The 26,258-nt window shown below is 49.0% G+C and overlaps 8 protein-coding genes across 8 annotated transcripts; 3 read left to right on the top strand and 5 right to left on the bottom strand.

The window, feature by feature from the left end:
- Window positions 1–587: 587 nt before the first annotated feature.
- N7479_008358 (DNA-directed RNA polymerase I core subunit RPA190) lies at window positions 588–5,819 on the bottom strand (the record flags this gene model as incomplete). Its single annotated transcript, XM_057256052.1, has 4 exons — window positions 588–2,225; window positions 2,288–5,006; window positions 5,073–5,570; window positions 5,635–5,819. The coding sequence occupies 4 exons, from the start codon at window positions 5,817–5,819 to the stop codon at window positions 588–590; spliced, it is 5,040 nt and encodes a 1,679-aa protein (XP_057109914.1).
- Window positions 5,820–6,099: 280 nt separating this feature from the next.
- Window positions 6,100–7,830, top strand: N7479_008357 (U4/U6-U5 snRNP complex subunit PRP3; the record flags this gene model as incomplete). The annotated part of the gene is made up of 1 exon (XM_057256051.1): window positions 6,100–7,830. The coding sequence occupies one exon, from the start codon at window positions 6,100–6,102 to the stop codon at window positions 7,828–7,830; it is 1,731 nt and encodes a 576-aa protein (XP_057109913.1).
- Window positions 7,831–8,122: 292 nt separating this feature from the next.
- N7479_008356 (RNA-binding snoRNP assembly protein NAF1) lies at window positions 8,123–10,138 on the bottom strand (the record flags this gene model as incomplete). Its single annotated transcript, XM_057256050.1, has 1 exon — window positions 8,123–10,138. One exon carries the CDS (start codon window positions 10,136–10,138, stop codon window positions 8,123–8,125), a length of 2,016 nt encoding a protein of 671 aa, XP_057109912.1.
- A 171-nt stretch (window positions 10,139–10,309) lies between these two features.
- Window positions 10,310–12,250, top strand: N7479_008355 (dolichyl-P-Man:Man(6)GlcNAc(2)-PP-dolichol alpha-1,2-mannosyltransferase; the record flags this gene model as incomplete). Its single annotated transcript, XM_057256049.1, has 4 exons — window positions 10,310–10,365; window positions 10,417–11,089; window positions 11,140–11,934; window positions 11,996–12,250. 4 exons carry the CDS (start codon window positions 10,310–10,312, stop codon window positions 12,248–12,250), a joined length of 1,779 nt encoding a protein of 592 aa, XP_057109911.1.
- Window positions 12,251–12,776: 526 nt separating this feature from the next.
- N7479_008354 (heme-dependent oxidative N-demethylase family protein) lies at window positions 12,777–14,253 on the top strand (the record flags this gene model as incomplete). The annotated part of the gene is made up of 5 exons (XM_057256048.1): window positions 12,777–12,963; window positions 13,022–13,124; window positions 13,183–13,235; window positions 13,297–13,420; window positions 13,488–14,253. 5 exons carry the CDS (start codon window positions 12,777–12,779, stop codon window positions 14,251–14,253), a joined length of 1,233 nt encoding a protein of 410 aa, XP_057109910.1.
- A 211-nt stretch (window positions 14,254–14,464) lies between these two features.
- On the bottom strand, window positions 14,465–16,473 carry N7479_008353 (exonuclease V; the record flags this gene model as incomplete). Its single annotated transcript, XM_057256047.1, has 2 exons — window positions 14,465–15,900; window positions 16,035–16,473. 2 exons carry the CDS (start codon window positions 16,471–16,473, stop codon window positions 14,465–14,467), a joined length of 1,875 nt encoding a protein of 624 aa, XP_057109909.1.
- A 5,606-nt stretch (window positions 16,474–22,079) lies between these two features.
- N7479_008352 (Mpv17/PMP22 family protein) lies at window positions 22,080–23,221 on the bottom strand (the record flags this gene model as incomplete). Its single annotated transcript, XM_057256046.1, has 2 exons — window positions 22,080–22,512; window positions 22,632–23,221. The coding sequence occupies 2 exons, from the start codon at window positions 23,219–23,221 to the stop codon at window positions 22,080–22,082; spliced, it is 1,023 nt and encodes a 340-aa protein (XP_057109908.1).
- A 540-nt stretch (window positions 23,222–23,761) lies between these two features.
- N7479_008351 (MFS transporter) lies at window positions 23,762–25,694 on the bottom strand (the record flags this gene model as incomplete). The annotated part of the gene is made up of 2 exons (XM_057256045.1): window positions 23,762–25,222; window positions 25,329–25,694. 2 exons carry the CDS (start codon window positions 25,692–25,694, stop codon window positions 23,762–23,764), a joined length of 1,827 nt encoding a protein of 608 aa, XP_057109907.1.
- Between the last annotated feature and the right edge of the window lie 564 nt (window positions 25,695–26,258).

Here is a 26,258-nt window from a genome sequence, read left to right as displayed (position 1 = left end):
ATATTTCCTACGTTTTGCGCAGAGTATGTTAGGAGGTTTGATGATATGCAGCTGTGAGATTCAAGTCTCGTTTTAAGTCGCAGGGATGTCCTCAGTCCGGCGACATCACCGATGTACCTCGGCATATCTCGGATTTATCCTGACACAGCAGGAATACGAATATAAACAGCCTTTTTGCATAATTGGATTGAAAAGGAACAAATTTTATATATTTAAATTGAGATTCGAAGTGTTTCAGAGGCAAAATTGACCTTCACCCTTCCAATGAACGATGTATCAGAGCTATTGTTGATAGTGGGGGGCTTTTTGCGGGGTAATTGTATAGCGTCCTGAAGATCTACATACTAGCCGTCTAAGGAATATAAAGAAGTAGCCATGTTACAGCATCATTAGGAAAAGATCTATTTATCGAACTAGTCAAGATGCTAATATGAACAGGACTTTTTGGTTCCGCTGCACAAACTCCAGATCATCGACACATCAAAGATGAAGCGAAAACACAAAAAAACATAATAGCTTTGCATGAAACAATATACACATGAGGAAAAGAGAATACACACATTTCAAAACTCCATCCGGTCAAGAGACTATGCTACAGGAGCAAGAATGTCGAAGGAACCAGTGCCGACGGTGCCGACACGACCAACAACAATTCTGGCACTAGGACTCTTGAGGTTGTCAGTACCCCTCTCGAGCACAACGTCCTTCAGGGCGCCGACAGTAGTCTCGAAACTGGCACGCGCGAAAGCAGACGAGGCATCCTTGACCAAGCCATTACGGCTGAAGGCCCTGAAGCCACCGGACTGTGTCATCACATCGCCAATCAAGTTCAAGTGACGGTTGTCAACAGAGATACTGTGGCCCTTGAAAACGGCATCCATTTCGCGGACGATGGTGGCACGAGCAGCTTCAACGCCATACAGGTTGAGCATGTCGTGGATGGAGTTGGTGTAGATCGAGTGGGGTTTGATGATATCCTGGTAGTCGCGCATGGCGAGAAGATTGACACCCTCAGTGAGGATGTTGGCGGGGTCACCCTTCGCCTCGTCGGCCTCAACGAAGACACAGTTGCCCATGCCGGGAATGCACTGGATGACGGCGAGGTGGAGAACCTTCTCAACCAGGGGAAGGAGAAGAAGCTTGGGGGTCTCGACATCGTATTGCAGTTGGATGGAGCACGCGTTGCCCTTCTTCGGGTCGAACTTGAACTTCGTAATCTCCTCGAACTTGCCTATGATATCATCCTCCTCGCGCGCCTTGCTATCTTGGGCGGTCTCATCGTCGGAGTCATCCTCGGAATCATCCTCGGAATCATCCTCGGAGTCGGAGCCGTCTTTCATTTCTACATCGCGAGTGCGCTTGGCAGACTTGCTGCTTTCATCCTCGTCATCATTGTCTTCGTCAGGGGTGTCTTGGCGTCTGATGATATCCTGCTCGGCGGCGTCGGGTCCTTCATAGGAGACCTGGTGCCCCCTGTTCTGAGCTCCGGCGGCCCGCTTGGCATCGTCCTCATCATCTTCATTGTCGTCGTCGGCTGGCTGAGCCTCAGAGTCGGCGCCTCTCGGTGCCTCCGCGATTTTACCAACTGAAACACCGATTTCAGGCTGAGAAGTTGTACCCTTGACGCCCTTCTTCTCTTCGTTGCGCTTCTTGAGCTCGGCCTTGGTGAGTCTCACCAACCGAGGGATGAGCTTGGATTTCAGAGCAACCAGAACATCCTTAGTCTCAATGGCGTATTCCTTGGTGTATTCTTCAGACGGGAAGAAGTCAATCTCAATATCGTAGATCTTAGCCTTGGCGTGGCCAATGCCCGAGCCAATTCGTTCCTTGACTTGCACCTTATCAACAAGTTCAGCAATGCTAAGTTTGCTGATAGCCTTCGCGAATTTCTCTGAGTCGTCCTTGGAAATCTCCTCGTTCAGAAGAAGAGTCATCGTAGGCGTCATAATCTTGGCACTTGCAGTCATAACAATTTCACGTAGACGGGGAATACCCAGTGTGACGTTCTTTGCCGAGTGACCAGCCAAATGGAAAGTGTTGAGAGTCATCTGTGTGGACGGTTCTCCAACGGATTGACCGGCCATAATTCCGACCGCTTCACCAGGGTCAATGATAGACTTCATGTACTTCATGTTCATCAAGGCCTCGAAAGTCTTCTTGGTAACCTTGCCCTCGATGTTCTTCTTCTTGTCTTTAATGAGCTTGCTCTTGTTGATATCCGCATACTATTTTCAAAAACTTGTTAGAATTGTGAAGAATCAGAGAGGGGGAGATAGCGAGTACATACCTTCTTAAGCTCCTGGGCGAACGCTTCAGATGTACTTCCAAGGTTTCCTCCAGGGGGGAAGCGCGACAACACAGGGTCCACAGCATCAATGTGTCCAGTCTTGCGGACCGCCTTCATAGCATCCTTGTGCCAGGCCGTAACATTTTCCTTCGCCAGTTTGTGGTAATCGTCTGCTTGGACTTGCTTAGAAATGGAGATATGGTTCTGAGCAAGGAAGTCAAAGTCGTTCAAGTGCACCTGTTTGGTGATGTCGAGGCCGTCCTCTCCGTACAAGAACTGGACAATAGAGCCATCTGACGCTTCACGGACAGAAGAGTCGTATTCAGCCTTGAGGCCTTCCATACCCTTGATCAAACAACGTTGCAGGTAACCAGATCTAGAGGTCTTAACAGCAGTATCGATCAGACCCTCACGACCAGCCATGGCGTGGAAATAGTATTCTTGGGGCTTGATTCCAGTCAAGAAACGACCAGAGACGTAACCACCAGCCATTGGGTGAGTCTCGAAGGCCTTGAATGACGGAAGAGTCTTTCCACTGATCATGAGTGGTACACGACGACCTTCAAGAACCTGTTGGCCGAGATTACAAGAAATCAGGTTGGCGTTAACACCGGATCCCTTTGCTCCAGATATCGTCATAGACTGCATCTGATTCCAGGGGAAAGGCTTAGCAAGACCGTATGGGAGACAGGCGCTAGTGATTTCAGAGGAGAGCTTGGCAGACCGGGCGTTAGAAACACTATCCAGGCCACTTTGCTTGTCATCATCGCGAAGAACCTCTTCCAAACGTCGGTTCAACTCGGCAGTCTGGTCACCAGGGACCTTGTCCAAGGTCACATACTTCAGAGCAACTTCGCGACCCATCTGAGGAGCAGTGGCCAACTTCTCCTTGCGGATTCGGTCACCTTCCTTGGTCAATCGAAGATCGTCAATACCACAACTGAAGCCGCGCAGGTTGAGGACGCGAGTGAGAAGTCTTCCAAGAATACCGATGAGCTTGCCAGCAATGCTGTATCCATAAACTTCATGGATAGCATCGATGAGACCACCGGCGGTGGGACCGAGCTGTTTCTTATCAAGGATACCACAAAGGTACTCTCCATCCTGGAAGATAACTTCTCCTTCTTCGTTGCCCTCACCCCATCGGTCGCCAGGGGTTGAAGACTTGCTCTTTAACGTCAAACCTCCTCGCTCTGGGGGCTGAATGTTCTTGAGGATTGTCGTGATGATCTGCTTTCCGGTCCAGAGGCACTTAGGCTTTCGCATAGCAGGCTCAACCAGTTGGATGCGGTCAGTGACGATATGCGAATGTTCTGGCCTCAAGCAACTGTACAACAGCTGGTGATAATCCTCCTCATCGTAGAAGCTGTCACGGCATGTAACCCACGTTCCCATTGAAATATGATCTTGAATCAGACCTCTCAACGGTTTGCCTGATGTAGCAACGAGATACTGGTGGTCGGCATCTGCCAGCATCCTGGCTTCCGCTTGAGCAAGCTCATTTTGAGGGAAATGCATGTTCATCTCGTCACCATCGAAATCGGCGTTGTAAGTGTTACAATTGGCGTAGTGCATGCGAATAACCCGCTCGTTAGGAAGGACTCGAGCCTTGTGACCCATAATAGAGGGTTTATGCAGAGTTGGCTGACGGTTCATCAAGACATAATCACCAGTGGTGAGATGACGGTAGACCTTCTTGTTGCGCGAACCTTTCTGGCGCCAGTTTGATGGTGCGAGAAGTTGGTTGGCAAGTGCTGTCCGCTCTTCCAGATTCTTGAACTTCAGGTTGATGACTTGTCCATTTTCGTTCTCGATGGAAGAAGCACCAGGGTATTTGTCGGGACCATTGATAACAGCTTCCTTCAACTCCCAGAAGTTGTGGTTTGTCACAGGTTCAGGGAAAGTCAATTTCTTGGCGAAGACGAGGGGTACACCAATCTCATTGGGTTCGATATTGGGATCGGGGGAGATAACACTACGAGCAGCAAAGTTGACACGCTTACCCATCATGTTCTTTCGGAACAGACCCTCCTTCTTCTCGAGAATCTGCTTGATACCGTTGGGCTGTGCCGCGGCAGCTGAGCCAGTGACAGAGGTACGATCGCGGTCGATCAAACCGTTGACCACATCTTGGAGCTGAACAATAGCTTGAAGGAGATCACTGTAGTTCCGTGCCCGAGACATGGTCTTTTCTTCCTCGTTTTGGATCTCCTTGCTGATTTGGTTTATGGTATCACAGCCCTTCAAAATCGCATTGAATGAAGTGTTCTGTTGTGCCTCCATGACTGTTCCAGCACCCTGCTGGACTGCGGGACGGTACTTGTTTGGCGGCACCATAAGACTCTTGATGAAGAACATGTCTGCCGACACAATTTTCACACCCTTGGGAACAGGCCGAGAGTTATAAACAAGCTGCAGGATCTCACTTTCCTTTTGGAAAAGGATATGAAGAGCTGCATAGACCTCAGAAGAAGACATGAATTCCTGGCCGGTCGATCCTGGCACCTCCTGCACGACAGCCACACCACGGCGGATTTCCTCCTCGGCTCCGTGGACCTCAGAAACTCCGTTCTTGGACTTAACGTTCCTTTCTTGCTCGAGAAGGACCATGGTGTTCGGTGCCTGGAATCCTCCTTGCAGCATTCCAAGCTTCTGCTTCTCGGGTAATTGCTTTCGGAAGATTTTGTTGTAGCGGTCCTTTTTATAACCGGGGGACACTCTGCCATAAAGTTAGCCGGAAAATTCAAAGTTAAGGTCGAGGAATATTGTATATTGTATAACGTACCCGCTGCAGCCGACACATTTCTTGAATCCGCTGATGTCCTTGAAGAAGGCCTTGATCAACTCTCGCCTGGCTTCTGCGGCAATGGGGTTCTGTCCGCCAGGCATCAATCCGTCCAGTTTACCCTCCTTCTTGGCTTCACGGATGCGCCGACTGACATAGTCGGTCCTCTTCTGCATATAGTCATCATCATCGGGATCGTCTGAATCGTCCGAATCGTCTTCCTTTCCCTTGGTGGGCTTCGATTTAGCACCTTTTACGGCTCCCATCGCATCGACAATAGCTACTTCATCAACCAAGCCATATTGCAGAAGGCGCAATTTGGAGGTGTACATGTTGACCTGGTTGCGGCCCATCTGCAGGCGAAGACAGTACACACATTGTGCTCGGAGAAGACGGAAGATGTGATCGAAGAATGTGACATTATAGAAGGGTACTGGCAACTCAATGTGTCCAGGATGTCCGGTACAAGTGAAAGAATTCTGGCGACAAGTAGTGCATCTGTAAAATAGGAAAATCTCTCACGTTAAAGATTGAACAGTATACTAATCAAGTAAAGACTTACACATGATCACCCCAAGCGCCCATAGCAGGGTCTTGAAGGCCACCAGGAACAGGATTGTTAAATGAATCCAAAGTCGGGGTATTGTGAATTCTTTTCACCGAGAGAGCTTTAATCTCTTCCTCGGAGTAGACATTGAAGTCGACCCCATTAATGGTCGAGGCGACCGGGCGCGCAAAAGTTGCCATTGTAGCCTGCAGCTCCTTGAGCAACAGAAAACGCTGGCGCACGAAATCAAAGTGCTCGGATTCAGATCTCCAAGTGCTTTTAGTTCTGGAGCGAACTTTTTTTTTTCCGGAGGAGCAACTTCTTTTCTGCCTGGATCCACCGCCTTTCCCTTTTTGGGTTTCTGCGTGGATTGCTCTGCCTCATACCCCAACTCCTACTACTTTTCTATCCTTGTCTCATTCAACCTTTTTGTATTTTCCTATCGCCAGAAGACTGAGTGAGTCGGAAGTTATCTACATTATGGCTGACACATCGGGCAACGCGCTGAAGCGTCCTCACCCTGAAGATCAACACGACAACTCCCAGAAAAGGACCCGCTCCAACCATGGGTCCCCAGTACCAGGTCAAGGAGGTGCTTCCTCGGGCAAGCCAGATATTGCGAAAATAATGGCAGAAGCAAAGGCAAAGGCAGAAGCTATGCGCGCTCGGCTACAAGCGCGTGGTGTCGTGGCAGCGACGCCAACACCACCACCACCACCATCGGTTTCTGCGAGTACTCCTCCGCCAGCACCCACTACCGGGATGTCAAAACTAGAACAAATGAAAGCTCGAGTTGCTGCAGCTACTCAACGAGCCAGCGCACCATCCCAACCACGACCCAGTGCACCCGCACCATCCTACCAGCAACCACTGGCCCATGACGACGAGGGCATGGCCAAGGCTCGCGGCGGTCTGGATGTCGGCCTTCATCCCGCGCTTCTCTCCGACGCTGCACTAGAATATCGCGGTGCGAATGGACGACAGTCTAAGTCAAAACGTGCCGGTGGGCCCCAGCTTGATCTGTCCGGTCCGTCTGTGGAGGAAATCAGGAATAACCCTTACTTTGACCCCGCTATCAACCCAAAAGCAACAATTGCGAAGCCTCGACAAACTCGAGAGCTTCACTTCAATGAAAAGGGCAAATATATCCAACAGGCAGCGGCTCTACGCACACAAGCACGGATGGAAGCTATGAAGAAAAGAATAGAAGAGCATGCCCGACAGGCCGGGCTTGATGAGGACCTGGATGTGGAGAAGGCATTCCTTGTTCCTGCTCCGCCCGCTCTCGAGTGGTGGGATGCAAAATTGGTTGATGGTGACAGCTACGACGCAATTGATGACCCTCAAAACATCAAACTTAATACCATCAACGCCTATGTACAGCATCCCATCGAGCTCCAACCCCCGCAAGAAAAGCACATGCCTGCACAAAAGCCCATGTTCCTTACTCCGAAAGAACAAGCCAAGATTCGTCGACAGCGACGCATGGCAGAACTGAAGGAACAGCAAGCCAAGATAAGACTAGGACTTGAGGAAGCACCGCCTCCGAAAGTCAAGAAATCCAACCTCATGCGGGTCTTGGGAGAACAAGCTGTGTTGGATCCCACGGCTGTGGAAGCTCGTGTGGCCAGGGAGATCGCAGATCGGAAGGAGAAGCATGAGATAGACAACGAAAACCGCAAACTGACCAAGGAGCAACGGCGCGAGAAATTGGCAGCTCAGCAGGAGAAGGACGCCTCTTTGGGCGTCTTCCAATCTGTGTATCGAATTGACAGTTTGGCGAGCGGCCGGAACCGCTTCAAGATCGGCAAAAACGCACAACAAAATAATCTGACAGGTGTATGTGTCATGCATCCCCGGTTGAATCTAGTGATTGTCGAGGGCGGCCAGCACTCCATCAACAATTACCGAAAGTTGATGCTGAACCGCATTGATTGGACCGAAAACCCTGGATCTGATCGAGTGCCTGCAGACAGCCCTGAAGCCCAGGTTTCCTGGTTATCCACTGAGGATGAAAAGGGAGAGCCCCGGGATTTTAGCGCGAACACATGTAATCTTCTCTGGGAAGGTCAGGTCAAAGACCGGGCCTTCAAGAGATGGCTTGGTGCTCGTATCTGTGAAACAGACTCTACTGCCAAAGAAACCCTGTCCCGAGCCAAGATGGAGAACTTCTGGACACTGGCGAAGAGTTCCAAGCAAGCTGAACATTAACGAGAAAACATTACATACTACGGCTGGATCAGCAAGGTCTAGGTCTATTGTACTTTTACAGATAGCGAACCTGCTTCATAGCGATTATCATTCATATACATGATGCTTCAGGCGCTTACTATTCCCCGTCCCGTAGGCACCGTAAATCGTTCAAAACAACACTCAATTAGAGCTATGAAAAACTTTTGATCAAATAAAAAACCCCTACTCATATAAACCCCGCTCCGTATGCAAAGCAAATTCCGCCAGGATATCACAGATCACAGAAGAACATGTATGGAAAACAAAGTTATCAGGAAGGAGGAGGACCCTGGTTCCCGCCGTTCAGGTTTCGCAGCAGATCCAACTGGGCTTTGACTTGATCAAAGTTCATAGCTGGGGTTTGGGCCTGGGGAGGCTGTTGCTGCTGGTGCTGGTGCTGAGACTGTTGGTACTGCTGCTGTTGTTGCAGAAGCTGCAAGAATTGTTGCTGCTGTTGCTGCATCATAGCCATGGATTGAGGATTGAATTGAGCAGCACCCTGCTGCATGTTCGGGAAGTTGTGGGGTTGCGGTTGTTGGAAGGCCGGATATTGAGAGAACTGGAAGGGCATCTGTGGTTGCGCTCCACTTTGGCCGAATTGCGGCTGATGTTGCATGAGTTGCGGGTTCTGGGCTTGCTGTTGTGCGTATTGCGCATATTGGGCGAAGGGCTGAGGAATTCCATATGGCTGCTGCGGCTGCTGGTACATTGGCTGGCCGTAAGGAGCAGCGGGTTGGGCTTGAGGTTGAAGCTGAGGCTGAGGCTCGTGGGTTGAGCCGCTGGCCTGCTGGGGTCGACGGTCCTCCCATTCCCTTCCTCCGCGTCCACCTCTGCCTCGTCCTCCACGTCCACGGTCAACCCGGTCACCCCGGCCACGACCTCTTCCGCCACGGAACCCACCACGCTCGTTGCCTTCAACCGGTGGCTCGCGGGTCTTCATCATCTCGTGGAGATTTGTAGGGCGTGCAAGAGGGGTGTAGCCCTCCTCACCTCCGGCATCGTCATAGTTGAGTTCGGTCTGATTCAATTTCGAAGGTCCTGGGGCCGGCTTCTTGCCTCTTGGGCCTTCTCTGGCTTCCTTTCGCTCTTGTCGCTTCTGCTTCAATTTCCGCTTGTACTCAGCCTCCGCTTCATCGTCGGAGAATTCCATCTCTTCGGCGGCAACTTCCTCGTCGTGGAAGTTGGAAGCGTCACTTCCCTTCAGGCCCTTGAGCGGCTGGGTGAACACAAAGGTGGAGTGCGCCTCAACATAGAAGACATCCTTCCCCTTGACTAAGCCCTTTTCCTGAACTTCGGAGGCTGTGGCATATGTGATGGTATAAAGAGGATTCTCCACTCTGCCCAGGGTCTCTGCTACTACACCAATGACCTCGCGATCGTCAGAGCAAAGCAAGGAGCCTGACTCGAGTACCTGATATTCTCCAGAGGTATTAGCCTCGATAAGGACATTGTTATCGATAGCGGCATGAACTTTGCCCAGGAACACAATCTTCATCTCGGGGGTGATCTTAACATCAGGTACAGGCAGAACCTCCTGTTCGATCTCGTTGGTGGTTCGCAGTTGTCCACCTGGTTTCCCTTTGCCGTCTCCTTCGTCATCGGAACCACCTTCCGCGCGCATGAGAATCTGTGCTTGCTCCTCGGCAGTGAGGATAGGATAGTCTTCATCGTCACTATCATCGGAGTCCGAGGAATCAGAGCTGTCTGAAGATGACTCGTATGGCGATGAGTCTTCCTCCCACTCAGGGTGCTCCTCTTCTTCGCCGTCACCAGCCTGACCAGTGGCTTCGATCATATTGTCTTGGTTGGTATCTTGCTCGACATCCATGGCTTCGAGGGGAGCAGTGGTTTCATTTTTGATTTGATTCGCTTCTGTCTCCTCCTTCGTCACTGCCTCGGTGGACTCGGGCTGGGAGATATGCAGGATTTCTTCTTGTTTGGTTTCTGTCTCGGCTTCTTGGTGGTTCACTGGTTGTTCTTGCTCTTGCTTGGTTGTCTGTGCGGTCAAGTGCGAGCCAGTTTCTTGTTCAGAGGAGTGGTGAATAAGGTTCAATCCGGGGATCATATGGCTTGGCTTCGAGGAAGTAGAGGGTTCAGTAGTGCTGGTTCCATCATTTAAGCTGGTTATGCCCATGTCTGGTGTGCCTGCAGCCAAGGGAGTATTATAGAAATCGCTGCCGTTGTCTGGGGTCCCTACGATAGGCGTATCGATAAGACAGGTTTTTTTCGGAGCAGGGCCTTCATCAGCACCTGCGATGTTATTCGAGGGGTGGCGATTTTCATCCATATTGGATCTCCAGCTCAAGAATTTATTCAATAAAAAAGTGTAACCCGAAAGATCAAAAGCCGGACGAGAAACTTTTTTTTATTTTGCCGGACTTCGCAGGGCGGTCAACAAGGTCTTATCAGTTATCGCAGCTCTTTCCATGGATCCTCAGCGTAACTTCAACTTGGCAAGATGACAGGGAACGACAATGGCTTGGGTGATGCCCATAAACCTCGTACAAAGAAGCAGTATGTGTATGAATATGTGTGGGATCAAACGTGACGCTAACCTATATACAGAACCCCATCACCTCCCTTCTACATTCCCCTCAACATCACTCTCTACCTATGCCTAGCTGCCAACACTCTCGCCGCAATATTCTCTCCGATTCAGGATTGCGATGAGGTGTTCAATTTCTGGGAACCTGCGCATTATCTGCAGCATGGATATGGCCTTCAAACCTGGGAATATTCTCCGGTTTATTCCATACGGAGCTGGCTCTACGTGTCGCTCCATGCTGCTGTAGGCAAGATCGGGTCTTGGGTAGTCCACAGCAAGACAGCTGAATTCTACACAATTCGCCTATCTCTCGCGTTTTTATGCGCTGCCTGCCAGACTCGACTATACTCTGCGATCTGCCGTACACTCAGCCCTCGCATCGGTCTCTTGTTTGTGATGATTGTCACACTCAGCCCTGGCATGTTTCATGCTTCGACTGCCTTTTTGCCCTCTACGTTTACCATGTATATGTCTATGCTTGGTCTAGCTTCATTCCTGGATTGGAAAAATAGCCGGAAAACAGCCCAGGGCATCATGTGGTTTGGGCTGGGGACAATCATTGGATGGCCGTTTGCCGGTGCTCTCATTGTCCCTCTTTTGGCTGAGGAGGCTATTATTAGTTTCAGTTCTGGAGATGTCGGCTGGCTCTTGCAGAACGTCTTTGATGGCATCATTCGTTGTTTGTCCATTCTGGTAAGTGACAATCTACTTTGTTTCAAGGCCTTTCCTAAGACCTAGTACAGGCTCTTGAGGTTGCAGTTGACTATGCTTTCTTCCGAAAGCTCGTTCTCGTGCCTTGGAACATTGTTGCATACAACGTCTTGGGGGGAGAAGGTAAGGGACCGGATATTTTTGGAACTGAGCCGTGGACTTTCTATATTCGAAACCTCTTACTCAACTTCAATGTCTGGTTTGTCCTCGCCATGCTATCCGCACCCCTCCTCCTTTTCCAGATCCTCCTTCGATCGCACACCACCTCCTTGCAAACGTCATTGCGGTCCATGACCCTGGTCGCTCCCTTCTACATGTGGTTTGGGATTTTCTCGGTCCAGCCACATAAGGAGGAGCGGTTTATGTACCCAGCATACCCGTTTCTAGCACTTAGCGCGGCTTTGAGCTTCCATATTATCCTGACCTACCTTGGCTCCACTAACCAGAAGGAACTGATCGGCCGCGTACCAACTAAATTAAAGATTGCTGCAGCCATGTCTGTTGTTCTAGTTGCACTAAATGCCGGCATGCTGCGCACTCTAGGAATGGTTACAGCTTACAATGCCCCATTGAAGGTGTTTGAGCCCTTACAGCATGTGGATATCGCGCAGGCGGGAGCCTCGGTGTGTTTCAGTAAAGAGTGGTATCGCTTCCCGTCATCATATTTCCTTCCCAACGACATGCGCGCCAAGTTCATCCGAAGTGAATTCCGAGGACTACTTCCGGGCGAGTTTCCAGATTCGCCAAGCTACCTTGGGCGTTTGAATGGTGCTTCACAGATTCCATCTGGCATGAATGATCTCAACATCGAGGACCCTAGCAAATACGTAAGTGTCTCAATATGGCGCTGGAATGATTACTCCTGTCCATATGCTGATTTCACAACAGGTTGATATTTCTCAATGTTCCTTCCTGGTTGACTCTTACTTCCCTGGCCACGACGCAACCGAGCTAGAACCTCATTACCTCTTGGATAAGGCGCAGTGGGAGCCACTTTCCTGCGCAAGCTTCCTCGATGCGTCTCAAACAGGTCTGCTAGGTCGACTGATCTGGATTCCTGATTTTCCAGTCATCCCAGCTCGGTTCCGACGCAAATGGGGCGAATACTGTCTTCTCCAAAGGACAGCCGCAGGCCACGTATAGATCCAGGATACGCCTGGAAATTCTTCTTGGTAAAACCTTTAGAAGAATTATGTAAAAACATCAACACACATTCACATCGAAAGAAAAAGTGACATTTGAGGTTATCGAGTACAAGTGTAGCGTCACCTTTCCCAATTCGGATAAAAGATCCCTACTAGCTTTTCTCCGCAGATAGTCGCTCACTCCGCTTCACTACCTAGAGGCCAACAACAGACAAACAACGGACAGAAGCATGCAGTCTCGGATTTGAGAGCTCGAAAAAGACGCTGCCCCCCTCTTCCCCGGACAAGATAGTCTCTATTACCAGCCACAATTAGCATGTTGACCAAAAGATGACCTATCTCGTATCGGATTGACACGGCATCTCGCATGAGAGAACCATCTGAGTAGCTAATATCTTTCTCCGCACTGTACTTGATAAGGGCGATCCGCTTTGTGTTCACTATATACTAAAACGACTTTTGGTTCCTCGCCTTTCTATTCTTGATGTATCCTCAAACTAGGTACTGTTTAGAAGTGTCTCGCGATGACTATGTCGGTACTTGAGTCCCTACGGGTTATTATCTCATCAATCCCAATTAAAAAGGTCGTGGAAGCCTTTCTCATACTCAATGTCTGTATATGGCTTGGTATCATAGTCTCACGGAAGTGGGCTTCTAGAAGTATAGAGAAACCCGCAGGTGTGAGAGGAAAGGTTACCAGGCCACCGGGTGGTAAGTAAATGCCAGCCTATACAAGAATGAGAAAGACTCACTAACTCTTGGTACATAGAATGGACTCCATCAGACTTCAAACGGCCAACAGCAGCCCCGTACTCAGGATGGGATGTGCACTCAACAAAGCCAATTCCCTACCGGCCCTTTAGATACGGCCCGTATGTTGAACAAACTCATTGGATATAATACTGGATGTGTTTTGACCTTTTTTGACAGAAACTACTACGTCACGCTGGGTCTAAGAAGCATGAAATGGGACGAATGGATCGGTGAGTTGTTCTTCGATACTCAAATCCCACCAACCATTAAACTAATATACCCCGAACACAGAGCTCGACAACCACTATCTAAAATACCACGCCGACAAAGCACTCCGCATCAAAGAGCGCGGGAGCAAATGCTGCCATACAGCACCCGAGGCAATGGATGCGGCAATCGAACTGCTCGAAGAACTGTAAGAGCCAACAAAACATACTACATCCATATCCAAGTAAATCCCACACTAACACCCCTCCCACCAGATGCGCCTACCTCCCCGAAAGATACCCAAGCATGTTCACCAAGACCGCAATGGGCATAACCAACAAAGTAACCAATGAAACCTTCAACATAACCCAACGCCCACTGCCAGAAGACCCAATAGCAACAGCAGCGCGACTGGTCCAAGACGACCTAGCCATAATGATCGAGCGTCCAGACGGCGAATACTACCTACTAGCCGGCGCAATTCTGCTAGCCGGGTTCTGGCGCCTGAGCGACAAATTCGGGATGCGACTATCTGAAATCCACACATCGGGCGACGTACCGCAGTTCAAAAGCAAGCTGGAGAAAGGAATGATGAATTTCTTCCGACGACTCAAGCCCGAAGAGCCTGTTCTGCGGAACAACTATTTCATCCAGGTTGACGATAACCTGGCGTGGTCTGGTAGTATTGGGTCCGAGGATGCGGAGACCGTGTCGTGGAATACGGCGGAGAAGAACCGGACTATTGAGAATCATTTCTTCCGTTCGGAGAGGCAGTCGTTGAGGAGATTGCCTAGATCTGGGGCTGTGGTTTTTACGATTCGGACTTATTTTGAGCCTATTACTGGTATTGTGGAGGAGCCGTATGTCCCTGGGCGTTTGGCGGATGCGGTTAGGAGTTGGGGGGATGATGTTAGTCGGTATAAGGGGAAGGAGAAGTACCAGGATGTTTTGTTGGAGTTTTTGGATGAGAAGCATAGAGTGCAGATTGAAGGGGGGTTGGATCTTGAGAAGGAAGATGAGATTAGGAGGTATCCTCTTTGAGTGGAATTGTGATATATTTCGGCCTATTTTGACTATATTTCTTTTCGAGTAATATAGAGGTCTCAAGACCGTATCTCCAAAGCCGCTCGCTGGATTAAGATGGCCTCGACAGGCGCAAAATGGATGTAATAAAAAGCATGCTCAGAGGTAAACTCCGTATATCTACTCTCGCTGAACGCGTTTAATGTAACCGAGACTCAAGCAAGACAAATCATATATCCGCAACGGACCCAGCTCTCCGACCCCCACCCCGTCTGGCATAAGCCATCTCACGTTCTTCACGCCAAGAGCATTCATCGCGGAAATCGCAGATCCGACATTTCCACGCGTCCATGATATCCACGCCGCGGGGATCTCGCTCGCCGCGCCACCAGGTCATCTGGTCGGTGAGGTAGGAGGTGAGGGATGTTGGATCGAAGAGGAAAGATCGGCTTCCGATGAGCTGTCTCTCTCGGTCCTCGTTTGCGGCAGATGAGAGATATCTAGCTGTGAGAACCGGGGAGAGGAGAGTAGAGTAAGGTTCCAGAATCTCTGGCTGGGAAACAGATGGGATAGATGGTGCAACGGATTGTGTGTCGGAGGAATTATCGGGGAGGAATGTGAGGCGGAGTTGGTGTATCATGAGACTCCAAAGACGGGAGAGGTTGTTATGTGTTAGCAGGATGCTAGTTGAGTCCTCGCTAGCAGTAGAAGGGCCCTCGTTCGGCTCAGATTCTTGGGAGGGGAGAGCGTCGAAGTATTGGTCGTTCAGGCCACCAACCTCCGAGATGAAGGTATCTGAAAACGGCTTCTGTGCATCGAAGTCGTATCGGGTGCCGAGAAGTTCAATAGTGACATCGTCACTCGTTATCATTCTGTTAAGCATATGATAGTATAACTGAACCTGTAAAAGAGTAGGCCGGAAGCCCGTACTCTTGACAGTCGGCAATGATCGGCTACCCTTCGTTTTCACATCTGTCAAATAAATCCGGCGCAGGTTATATACCGCCGCAGGCAGTTCCGATTCAATGTGCCCCGTTTCCTCAACCTCAGTCTGTCCCAGGTCCGAAAGCTTCATCCCGCCCTGGGAAGAAGAAAGCAAATAGTCCGACAACGACATCTGATACTCTGGCAGCGCAGTGCGCGATGCTACAGCATCTGCATAGTACCCAGCAGCAGTGGCCTCAAGCTCCGGGTTGGGGCACTCGTAGGACAACTCATCAATAACACCATTGACAAATTCCCCATCGACAACACCCCAAACCTCCAGCTCACGCGTAACACCATAATCTCGCAGCATGCGCAGTCCCTGGATAACATTCCATATTCTGAGACCCCACGCGTCCTCTTTAGTCGTGATGTCCACGGGCACAGTAGTGTATATCTCATCCTCGAGCGTCTTGTGCATGGAGCTGCCCTTCTTCATCGCAGCAGTCGGCTTCTTCCGCCCATGTTTGGTCAACGTGAGCCAGTACTGCAACTCACACCAAGCTGGCGAGACGAGATCAGTCACTGAGAATGCTTTATTGGGTGCTTGCCGGTATCGTTCGACGGGGGTTCGAGTGTCGAGCGCCGCCTCGGTGGGATCCTGTTTTATCCATTCTTGCTCGCGTACTGCGTTGCGCTCGCGTTCTTTTGCTCGACCTTCGGTTGAAGTAGGGTTCTCAACTAAACGCTTGGGAGAAGATGTTGTCAGCTCGATTCATGTTTGACGTAATGGGACGAGTCTATAAGGAAAGTGCGGACGATCGACCGGGAAGGGGAAGGGAAGGGAAAATGTAAAGACAAAAACAAAAACATACCAAACGGGCTGTGCCTGTTGCTGTAGCCAGTGTGCGGACCTGGCCTCCCCATTGCACTCGAACTCGCACCCCGTCTAACCGCCTGACCTGGTCGAGGCTGCGACTGCCGCCATGGCGAACGAGGCTTTTCCCGGCCCAGCACCTTAGGCAGCCGAACGCTAGCTGGCTCAATGCCATCCTCTATATCTGCAACAAGTGCCGCTAGGGCTTCTGGTTGCAATGACTCGAGATCGGCGAGTTCTGGGGATTTTGGGGCGGTGACTTGTTCGAGGGGTGTTGGGGTCGAGATCCAAGTTGGCGTCGAGATCAAAATAGCCTCGGGGTCGTTCGCGTATTCCACGACGGCCTTGTTCAGCAAATTATTTATCAAATCCTCTTCATCTGGAGTGAAGTCTGATCCGTAGTCAGATTCATCCTCGTTTCTCGCTAGGCAGGACATGCCTGCGACTGGAGGGGATCATGTTCTGTTCTGTTCCGTAAATGGAGTTGACGCTCGGGTGCGTCATTGCCATGTGAGGTGTCAACTACTCCGTATGGTGGAAATGTATGGGTCCAATCAATGGTATTCAACTCTCCGTATTGCTGTATTGACTTCCTGGCAATTTATACTGTCCTGATTACATAAGAAATATTACTGCATACTTAGGATTAATAAATCCTCCGGTATCCTGGTGTATCTGCGCCGACACACCCCCTCAGCGGTCCCAGTATGCTTGCTGAGATCGCTGTATCATCTTGTAATTCCTAGTCTATAAGATGGCCTATATCAACCATGTTGAGCAGTCGCACGAAGTTCTTATGCTTTTGCCGAGTGAGCAATTTGGTGAGGCCATCAGCAACCATGCTTGCTGTAGGCACCCAGCGCACCCGTATTCGACCCTGTTGGACTTCCTGGCGGAGCCAATGGTGGTGAATATCGATATATCGAAGCTTCGTTTCAAAAGCTGTGTCCTCGCTTGTCAATAAGCTGATAGTCCTCTCGTTATTACAGTCGATTGTTAGGTGGTGTGACGGAGTAAAGGCGAGGTTTTGAAGCAATCGGCGCTACTATTGGAGCTGCTTTCCTGCCTCCGATAGGCCGAGTAGCTCTGCTTCTGTGGTTAACGTTGTTACTGTGGGTTGCTTACTTGCTTTCCAGTCAATTGGACCGCCGTATACTTGACAGATATACCCAGCTGAGCTTTTTCTATCCGGGTGGTCTCTATACGAAGCGTTACTTGCAAACTGCACCGAGTCGGTCCCAGTATTGGCTGTTCCGTACTCAATCGCTAGGTTCCGGGTGGAGTAGAGGTAGGTGATAACTCGATCAGCTGCTTACTGGTGCTGTGGACCGGGGTTTGTGAGAAATTGCGCGAGCTTCGCGGTCGCCTTTGCAGCGTCGGGCCTAGTAATAATAGTGGTATACCCTGCTAAGCCCACCTTTTGCTGGTATAGCAGGATTTCCTTTAGCGTTACCACCCCCTGAAAAGGGGTCAATTCCTCAACCGGCAGTGGAGTATAGACTAGTGCCCTTTCTGTTAAGTGATATCGGGTAGCAATACTTGTTATATAGCTATCTTGATATAACCAGAGCTTCTTTTATTGCCGGTCTCGAATGATTCGTATATTTAGGAACTATACTGCTTCTCTATAATCGGTCAGTTCCCAGTGTGCTTCGAGATCTCGCTCTAATTGCTGTGCCTACGCCTTTGCATTGGTATAACTGGCGATTAGGATATTATCTATATAGAAGAAAACCAGTAGTCCTTTTCCTATAAAAACGTATAGGTCTTCTGGTACTTGCTGTAGACCTAGCTTGCGGAGTACGCTTGCTGCTTCTTGCTGCCAAAGTCGTGGTGAAATCCGTAGACCGTATAGCGCGCGACGTAACTTCCAGTATTTACCTAGGTTTTGAAATCCCTTAGGTATATACGTATACGTCTCTTGGTCTAACTTGCTGTTTAGGAACGCGGTGACAGTATCTCTCTATCTTAGGTCAAGATCAAAGGCAGCAACCAAGGCAAAAATCATCCTCGCTGTCCTTGCTGCTAGTGTAGTAGCTCTCTTTTCCTCGTAAGAGATAGTTTCAAGGTCTCCGCGTACACAGATACGGGCCTTAAGCTTCAAAAGGTACCCGTCCTAGTCAAATTTGTATAAGAACACCTATAAAAGAGGGAGAATCTACTTCCCTCGGTCTCTTAGTTTCTTAATAACCTTAAAAGTCCCCTTTTCAGAGAGGGAGTTGATCTCCTTCCTTATCGCTGCGAGAAAACCTTCCTGAAATAGGTGGTTTATTATATCCTTCCAGTATTTTAGCGGTGGTGGGAGGTCGTCTCGGTGGCGGCGAGTGTCTGGTTTCTCAGCGTATAAGCCAGCGGTAAAAGTATAGAGTAGCGCCGGCGGTTCCACTTCTTAGGTAGTGCTTATCGCGTAGGCGAAGTCTTTTTCCTACCTTACTTAGCGTCTACGCCTACCACTGAGTATATTGCTGGTATCTATATCTCCGATTATCTCTCTTCTCGGAGCCAGTAGCTCTGTCTGAAGTTGCTTCTCTAGTTCGTCTTTAGTGGTTTTAAGATCCGCTTCTTCTTGCTGGATCTAGTCCCTTTAATCTCCCTCGGTATCTACCCCCTAACCAGAGCCAGTATACCTCTCTTACTCCTGCGGTGGGGTGATTAGTAGTGGTAGTAGGGGCTGTTCAATCGGAAAGGAACCTAGTAGTGCTTATAGTGGAGGGTCTGGGGTCGGCCAATATAACCTATCACCCACCCCCTAGACTGGGGTAGTCCCTCGTTAGTTAACTGTTATCTTTTGGACCTCTGCTTACTGCGGAACCTCCTCTTACTGCTGTACTTACTGAGGCTCCTGTGCTTCCTGTAGATCCTGAGTCCTCTCTTCTATCGTACTAGTCTCCTCTTAACTAGTAATTTGGTGGTTTATCACCTATACGACCTCCTTAACGGTGAGTTCCTATGGTCCCGTTATAGCTGGTAGTGGGATAGGCTGATATTTCTTATAATCAGGGGTATATTTTCGTATCTCGTCAATAACTGTATCCCTGATATACCTCACTTTCCCACTATATAGGAACCAGATCTTCCAGATATTCGAGGTAAGGTATCCTACTACAAAGCCAATCTCTGCACGTAGGTTTATCTTATCGGACTGTACTTACTTCTCAATCCTGCAGTACGCCAAGCTTCTATATAACCTAATATTTGATAGGTTTATCCTCGGCGCCTATAGTGCGACTTCCTTCCTCACTTCCTCCTATAGTACCACCCACCGATTCTCGGCGGCGATATACGTTGGTGTACGATTTAATAACTATACGGCGGCGCTTACGAACTCCGGCTATAGCTCCTTTAGGAGGTTCCCTTCGAGGGCGAGTATACGCATCCGGGTAATAATCATTCTACCTGATCTCTCAGTATACCTATTTATCTCTGAGTACCCTAGGGGGGAGTGATATATCAGGATACTATCTCTTATAAGACTATACTCCGCTGCTCTACCAGCTGCTGCTTTATTGTTGTAGTGGAAGGCCTTAATTGGTAGCTTCCACTGATTTCTTATAAGTTGTACAAACTGGTTGATGGCCAATTAACATTCAGGTTTCACTTCGTGAGTTATAATCCAGTGGAATCTCGGTCCTTCTAGGTAGAAGTGGGATATCCAGCGGTGCTTATTGTAGGCTAGCTGCAGCTGAATTAGGTCGAAATACACCCTTCCAAAACGTCCAAAGGTACGTCCAACTTATCGTCTTAAAATCTACCTCGGAGCACTTCCTGTCTTATAGGTCTAATATAGAGATTCTTACTCTGTGCTTACTCCTCCTTTATCGTTAAGAACAACGCTGTCTACTATAGTAGTAAGCTTTGCTACGGTCCGCGGTTGAATATATACTAGGCGTCGGTGCTAAATTTCAGAGGAAGCCCTTGATTCCTGTGGCTTCACTGATTTCCGTTGTGCTTACTGCACAGTATATACTTATTGTAGCGGAGCCTCGCCTAGCTTGTCAAAGATCCAGAGATTGAATTGATCCTATAGGTTTATATAGACGACAGGTCTATTATTTGGGTCCCGTATACAGTTTGTACGTTGGTACCAGAGGCCGCCTTTCTTCTTTAGTATCGCGTATAACACGAGACTCGTATAGAAACTTGGTGAGTATAGAGCGTCGCTTAAGGTGATCTCTATCCTTCCCTTTACCGGGTGTCTCCCTAAAAGTCTAACTTTGCCTCTCCCTAGCACCTGCGTAGTACTATCTCCGGTTGTTAGGTCAATTATATTAGGTATAAAGTCGACGAATAGGGCTCGGTTATTGTAGATATACGCACTTGATCCGGTATTAAGAATCCACCGGTTACGGAGGGAGGGCTCGCCTACCTTTACTACAGAGAGTATATACTTACTAATCTGTATAGCTTTACTTGGCTTGCTTCGAAAAGTGGTTGTAAAGCTGACTTGGTTGGCGGATTCGGCTGGTTTTTCCTGTGCTTGCTGAGCTTACTAAGCTTCAGCTATCACTTTATCTATCTATTGCTTCTAAGCGTGGTCCTTTCCTAACTTCTTCTTTGCTTTCTCTAGTTTCCCTTCGTTTAGGGTATACCCTTCTGGCCGAATCGCTTCGTTTAGGAGCCAGTAAGTAGTAACTTTATACTTCGGGTGTGAGCTACTATAAGGGCAGTGTCTCTTCTTAAACGGAAGCTTCTCTTGCTTTGTTTCCGGTTTCGCCTCTTAGTGACCTTACTAGGTCGAGAAAGCGCCTTTTGGAGGAGTGGTTGATAACACTACCTGTGCTCCTATCTCGCGATTTATCGCGCGGAATGATTTAAGGAGATCTCGGGTATCGTATACCTTCTTTTCTATCACTATTTCCTGGTATTTGCCTTACCACTATATAGGTAGAACTTCTTTCACGGCGTATAGGAAGTCCCTATTGGTATCTCCGTCCTTAATACCAAGACTAACCGCTTGCTCCCTTAGCGAGTTCTACTTTTAGAGCCACTTATCGATATCTCTAGTCGGCTTCTGTATTGTAAACACTTTCTAACTTATTCGGATTTCCTCCTTATACGCGGTCGATCGAGCGAACCGAGACTTCAGATATATAAGTCTATTATACGGTGTACGATATATGATCAGTGCGAGGTGGTGTACTGGGTCAAGATAGGTGAGGATATATTTATTTATATCACTCAGTCCCTTTGCTTGCTTCTCCCATCGAGCATAGCTCATTTTATACACGTCTGCTTGGTCTCTCTATTTCCTTCGATCTGTTTCGGTGCCCTCTTTAGGATATTCTGGTTGTACCGGTTCCTTTAGAGTATTAGGTCGTTCAGTTGACGGGGTATCCGGGTTGCAGTGATCCCAGACATTTTTTTACATTGCGTATAGCTGCACCTTCGCAAACCAGGTGAGCTATTGCGGTGTATCCTTCAGTTTATCGCCCTTTATAGCGGAGAGAATCGATACTGTTTCTATTGCTGGATGCTGTGTTGTTTTGATGTGAAACAAGGGATGACTTTCTGCGGAGTGGCTTCGTGGAGGTTTATAAGACAGTTTCTAGCAAGTTGCTAGGTACTATATGCCGATATAGTAGTCTTATTCAGTGCGAACCGGGCTTATAACTGTCAACTACTCCGTATGGTGGAAATGTATGGGTCCAATCAATGGTATTCAACTCTCCGTATTGCTGTATTGACTTCCTGGCAATTTATACTGTCCTGATTACATAAGAAATATTACTGCATACTTAGGATTAATAAATCCTCCGGTATCCTGGTGTATCTGCGCCGACATGAGGAAGCTGCCTTAAGAATCCGGTCGCTCTTACTGGTTGACCATCTCATACTTGGTAATCGTAGAAAAGATTAGATATTACATAGAAAATAAATTAGCAAAGAGAGTGAAGTGTCTATGAATCTAAATAATTGCTCTTGGTATCCCATGCTTCGCTCTAAAACAAAAAGAAAATCCCCGACGCCAAGATTCGGCAGGGGTCTATGAATCTATATATATCCACCAGCCTAAACCGTGCTTTTAAATTTACTTTCCCTGAATTCATGCAGTCCCAGCAGAGATCATATTCCCACCTGAAACAGCATGCAACGCACCAACACCCATCCCCTCTGCCGCAGCAAGCGCCTCAGCAGCCGCAACCTCTTTAGCAGCCTTCTGATTCAACCAGCTCAGATATGTCTGCCAGCCCACCGCAATGCACCCGGAGAAGATGTTCCGGAACTGCGGCGGCACGTACATGAACATAAACGCGGTAACAGCCGGCCAGAGCTTGACGCTGTTCTGGATGCTAACGGGCAGAGCCTTCTTCAACCGCTCCCAGGTCTCGTCGAGCGTCGCACCAGCAAGCAGAGAGTGCACGCCAAAGAAGTATGTATTGAAGACAGGTGTAAAGCACGACTGCTGCACGACGACTTTCGCCAGGATCGAAAGGAACTTGCTCGAGTAGTTGAAATGGTTGCCGAGGAATATGAACCTAAGAGAGTAGTTTATGTCAGTAACAAGTATGCATAACCAATATCCCCCACGTAGTAAAGTAATAGCCCGATAAGAAACCATCAATCGCATATCATATAGCAAAGTCCCGAAACATACCACTTATAAGACGGAATACTCGACCCAGCACCAACACATAAATGCCGCAGCGTCCTAAGCGGATCATAACCAGCGCTCACAGTTTCCCCATCCCCCTGCGCAAAGACATCCCCATCCTCAGAGTCCGATTTCGCAGGCGCAGGAACCTCAGAAGGGAAGAACAATTGCGCGCTCAGATCACCACACAGGTAGATAACAATCGAGCTCCAGAACTGCGTCGTGTATGGCTTGCGGTCCTGCGCGCGCGCATACCATCTTCCGAACTTCCCCACCGGACCCGCCTTTATCACCTCGCGGACTCCACGACGCACGGGTGTGGTTGCTACTCCGGCTGCGGCTGTGGCAGCGGAAGTTGGGTCCGGCAGCTTGGGTGGAGTTGAGGATGTTGAATGGTGCGAGTGCGGTGGGTGTGAAGGTGTGGTTTTTCTCTCGGCAGGCGTCTTCCCTGTAGGGGAGTCGGAATTGTATCGACGTTGTGGGCGTGCTCGGCGCAATATCTGGGGTTGGGATCTGGGGGTTATCGGTCGGCGCAGGGTGAAGGTTGATGAGGTCGAGGCCCTGGATAAGAGGCCATTTCGAAGGAGGCTCATGTCCAAGACCACGCCTGGTTTTATTTACAAAGAATAGTTGAAGGAAAGAGGGTTGTTAGGAATTCGAAAACAATACATTAAACTTTGTAATCCGAAAATCCGACCTCGGGGTTTGTGGCGATAAGAGCCGAAAAGCGGGTGAAATCGAACTAAGTGCCGGATGCAGGTTCCGATTGAATCTACTTGGATTTACTCTATTTATAGGAGAAACCCATAGGAGAGCCTCATCAAGGTATCTGAAGAAAACTGAACTGATTTGAAAACTGATAAGAATATGTATTTCTCTAAAAACAAACTCCGGCTCCAGCTCTATACGATGCATCCCATAAAAACAATAGTCGGATGAGGTTCAAACGTTGTCCTCAGTATGGTATGAACGGGTATCAAAGGCAAAACATGCAAACGGCGTACTTTTTGTGACATGAAAAAGGGGGTGAATAGAAACTATGATTATAGTGACACAGGCGGCATGTATATGTATGACGAGCCCGGACAAGGGATGGTGTTATGGGGAATATAAACAAGCTTCTCAGCAGCCGCTTATTGCTTGAATGAGTCACGAGTATGGACACGATCGATATCGTAAGGGTTTCCATCATAGGTAACCGAGCGAGCCAACGAGCCAACAGTGCGAGTGGAAGCGACCGAGTGCGCACGGCTGCGAGTGCGCTGTGTAGCGGCAGGTTCGGTAGCAGCGTCCTGGGACTCGCTGGAGACTGAGCCTTCGATGGCGGGGGCCTCTGTGCGGTCGTATTCCACCTTCTCATCTGCGACCGGCGCCGGCGCTGCGGAGACCTGTTCCTGGATCCTGCGCATGAATGCCTCAGACTGGGCGGCGAACTTGCAACGGGCGCGGATCGAGGCTCCGTATTTGTAGAACAAGTATGGGAATGGCACGCAGGCCAGCGCTAGGAAGGCCGGGATCGATGATGCCCAGTGGATACCTAGGTCCTGGTACATGTAGGTGGTGAAGAGAGGGAAAACGGCACCGAAGAGGGAACGAATGACGGAACTGGCGGCTAACACAGAGGCGGCGAAAATGGTGTAGGAGTCAATGAGGTAGTTCATAGTGCTGAGGAAGACTAGAACCATTCCGAAACCAAAGGGCACGCCGGCTAAGATGCTGACTATCCAGTGGATTGAGGGGTAGTTGGTCCATGCGAACCAAAATAGACCGATTGGGATTGTGACAGATGCGATGAGGCAAGGCGGGAGACGTGCCTCCGGGGGTGCGAAGCCCTTGTGTGCGTTGGACACCGCGACGTAGCGCTTGTTATCCCAGATGGAGTAGCAGACGGCAAACAACATACCAGTCATGATACCGAGGAAGGGGAGACCACCAATACCCTGGTTCCAGCCGCGGGACTGCTGGTAGACAATAGGGAAGGCAGCGAACATCATATACAAGGTACCGTAGATGATTGCCATGTAAAGAGATAGCAAGAACACAATAGGTTCCTGGAACAACAGAATCCAGGGGCGGGACAGTGACAGTTTGAATGATTCTTTGAGAGAAATTCTGCCTTGGTCAATGTCAAGCTGACTCTGGTAGAGCTTGCCCGACAGCTTTGAGAGTCTCTCGGCACGGCGGCGGAGAAGCACGGGGGCATATGTTTCGGGGATAAGCAGACCGCCGATAATCCAAACGGCACCAGAAAAGGCGGCAAGGAAACCCATGACCCATCGCCAGCCACCATCACTCATACCAATGAATCCACCAATGATGGGACCAAGAACGGGGCCAAGGAAAGGTGCGGAGGCAAACAAAGTCATAGCGAGACCTCGCTGATTAGCGGGAAACATGTCCGCAATGACACCACCGGCGTTGGTCAAAGGCGAGGATCCAAAAGAACCGGCGAGGAATCGAAAGATGATGATAGACCAGGCATTTTGAGAACCTGCAACACCGGCATTGAAAGCTGTGAGAGCGCAATATGTAGTAACAAATAGGATTTGGCGACCAAACAGCTCACTCAGTGGAGCCCAAAGCAAAGGTCCGATCTATACCAAAGCGAGTAACAATGTTAGTATGCATATAAAACAGATTGCACAAGCTCAAAAAAAAAAAGACTGATAGTTTGGATGTTCAGGGGAGTCCAGGTCTTACCGCGAAACCGAGAACGAAAAGGGAAACTCCAAGAGTGCCGACTTCTTGGCTGATGTTAAACTGCACCAGGATCTCTTTGAGACCACCAGTATAGGCAGAAGATACCAGTGAAACCGCCAAGGTTGCAACGGCCACCAGCATAGTAAGGGACCATTTCTTCGTTTCACTGAAGTTCATGGGATTGCGAGGATCCTCGGGAATCCATGTTACTGCATAAGGATCCTCTTGCGTTCCAGAACCGGGGTATGGGTGATCGATAATCTCTTGCGTGACGGCGCCCTGATCAAAGACCATGCGCCAGTATGGAATTTTCGTCGGGGTAGATGTCTCAATCTTGTCGGAGACACGAGGTTCTGAGTCTGCCATGATGGGCAGGTAGCTTGGAGATTACAATAGTTAACAGTATTAGATATAATAAAAAGAGGTGGGGTAAGATTTGTGGAGAGTAAGACCAAGGAATGCCGAGGAAATATATATTTTCCTAGGAGACCTCCCAGTTATATAATATATACATTATATATAAAGGTATGGGGGGGGGGGGGGGGGGGTCTGTTCATTAAAATGTACGAATCCATGGATTCATATGCAGATAAAGTATGGATAAGTGGAAAGTAGAATTACATAGGTGGACCCCCGGACCCGGACAAGATACCTCCGATGAAACATCAGATCTTGTGTGTTTTTTTGTTGATATTTTGTTGATATTTTGGTATATTTTTGTAGATGTTTCATATTTCATCTTCTATTAAATTGTATACCTTTTATTCTATATTTTTTTTATAAGTAAAACCACAAAGCTAGATGTAATTCAACCCAATATACCATATGTACCCTGTAAAAAGGGAGATGGCACTTATCTGTTTGCAGCCACGTTTTTACGCCACGTGATTTATGAAAGTTTTTATTCCCAAAGCCACCCGGGTATGCGGC

Source organism: Penicillium vulpinum (genome assembly GCF_028829585.1).
Source record: "Penicillium vulpinum strain IBT 29486 chromosome Unknown utg000003l_segment0_segment0, whole genome shotgun sequence".
In the NCBI taxonomy this organism is placed as follows: Eukaryota; Fungi; Ascomycota; class Eurotiomycetes; order Eurotiales; family Aspergillaceae; genus Penicillium; species Penicillium vulpinum.
The sequence above is the reverse complement of the archived record's forward strand: the minus strand, read 5'-3'. Positions and strand labels throughout refer to the sequence as shown.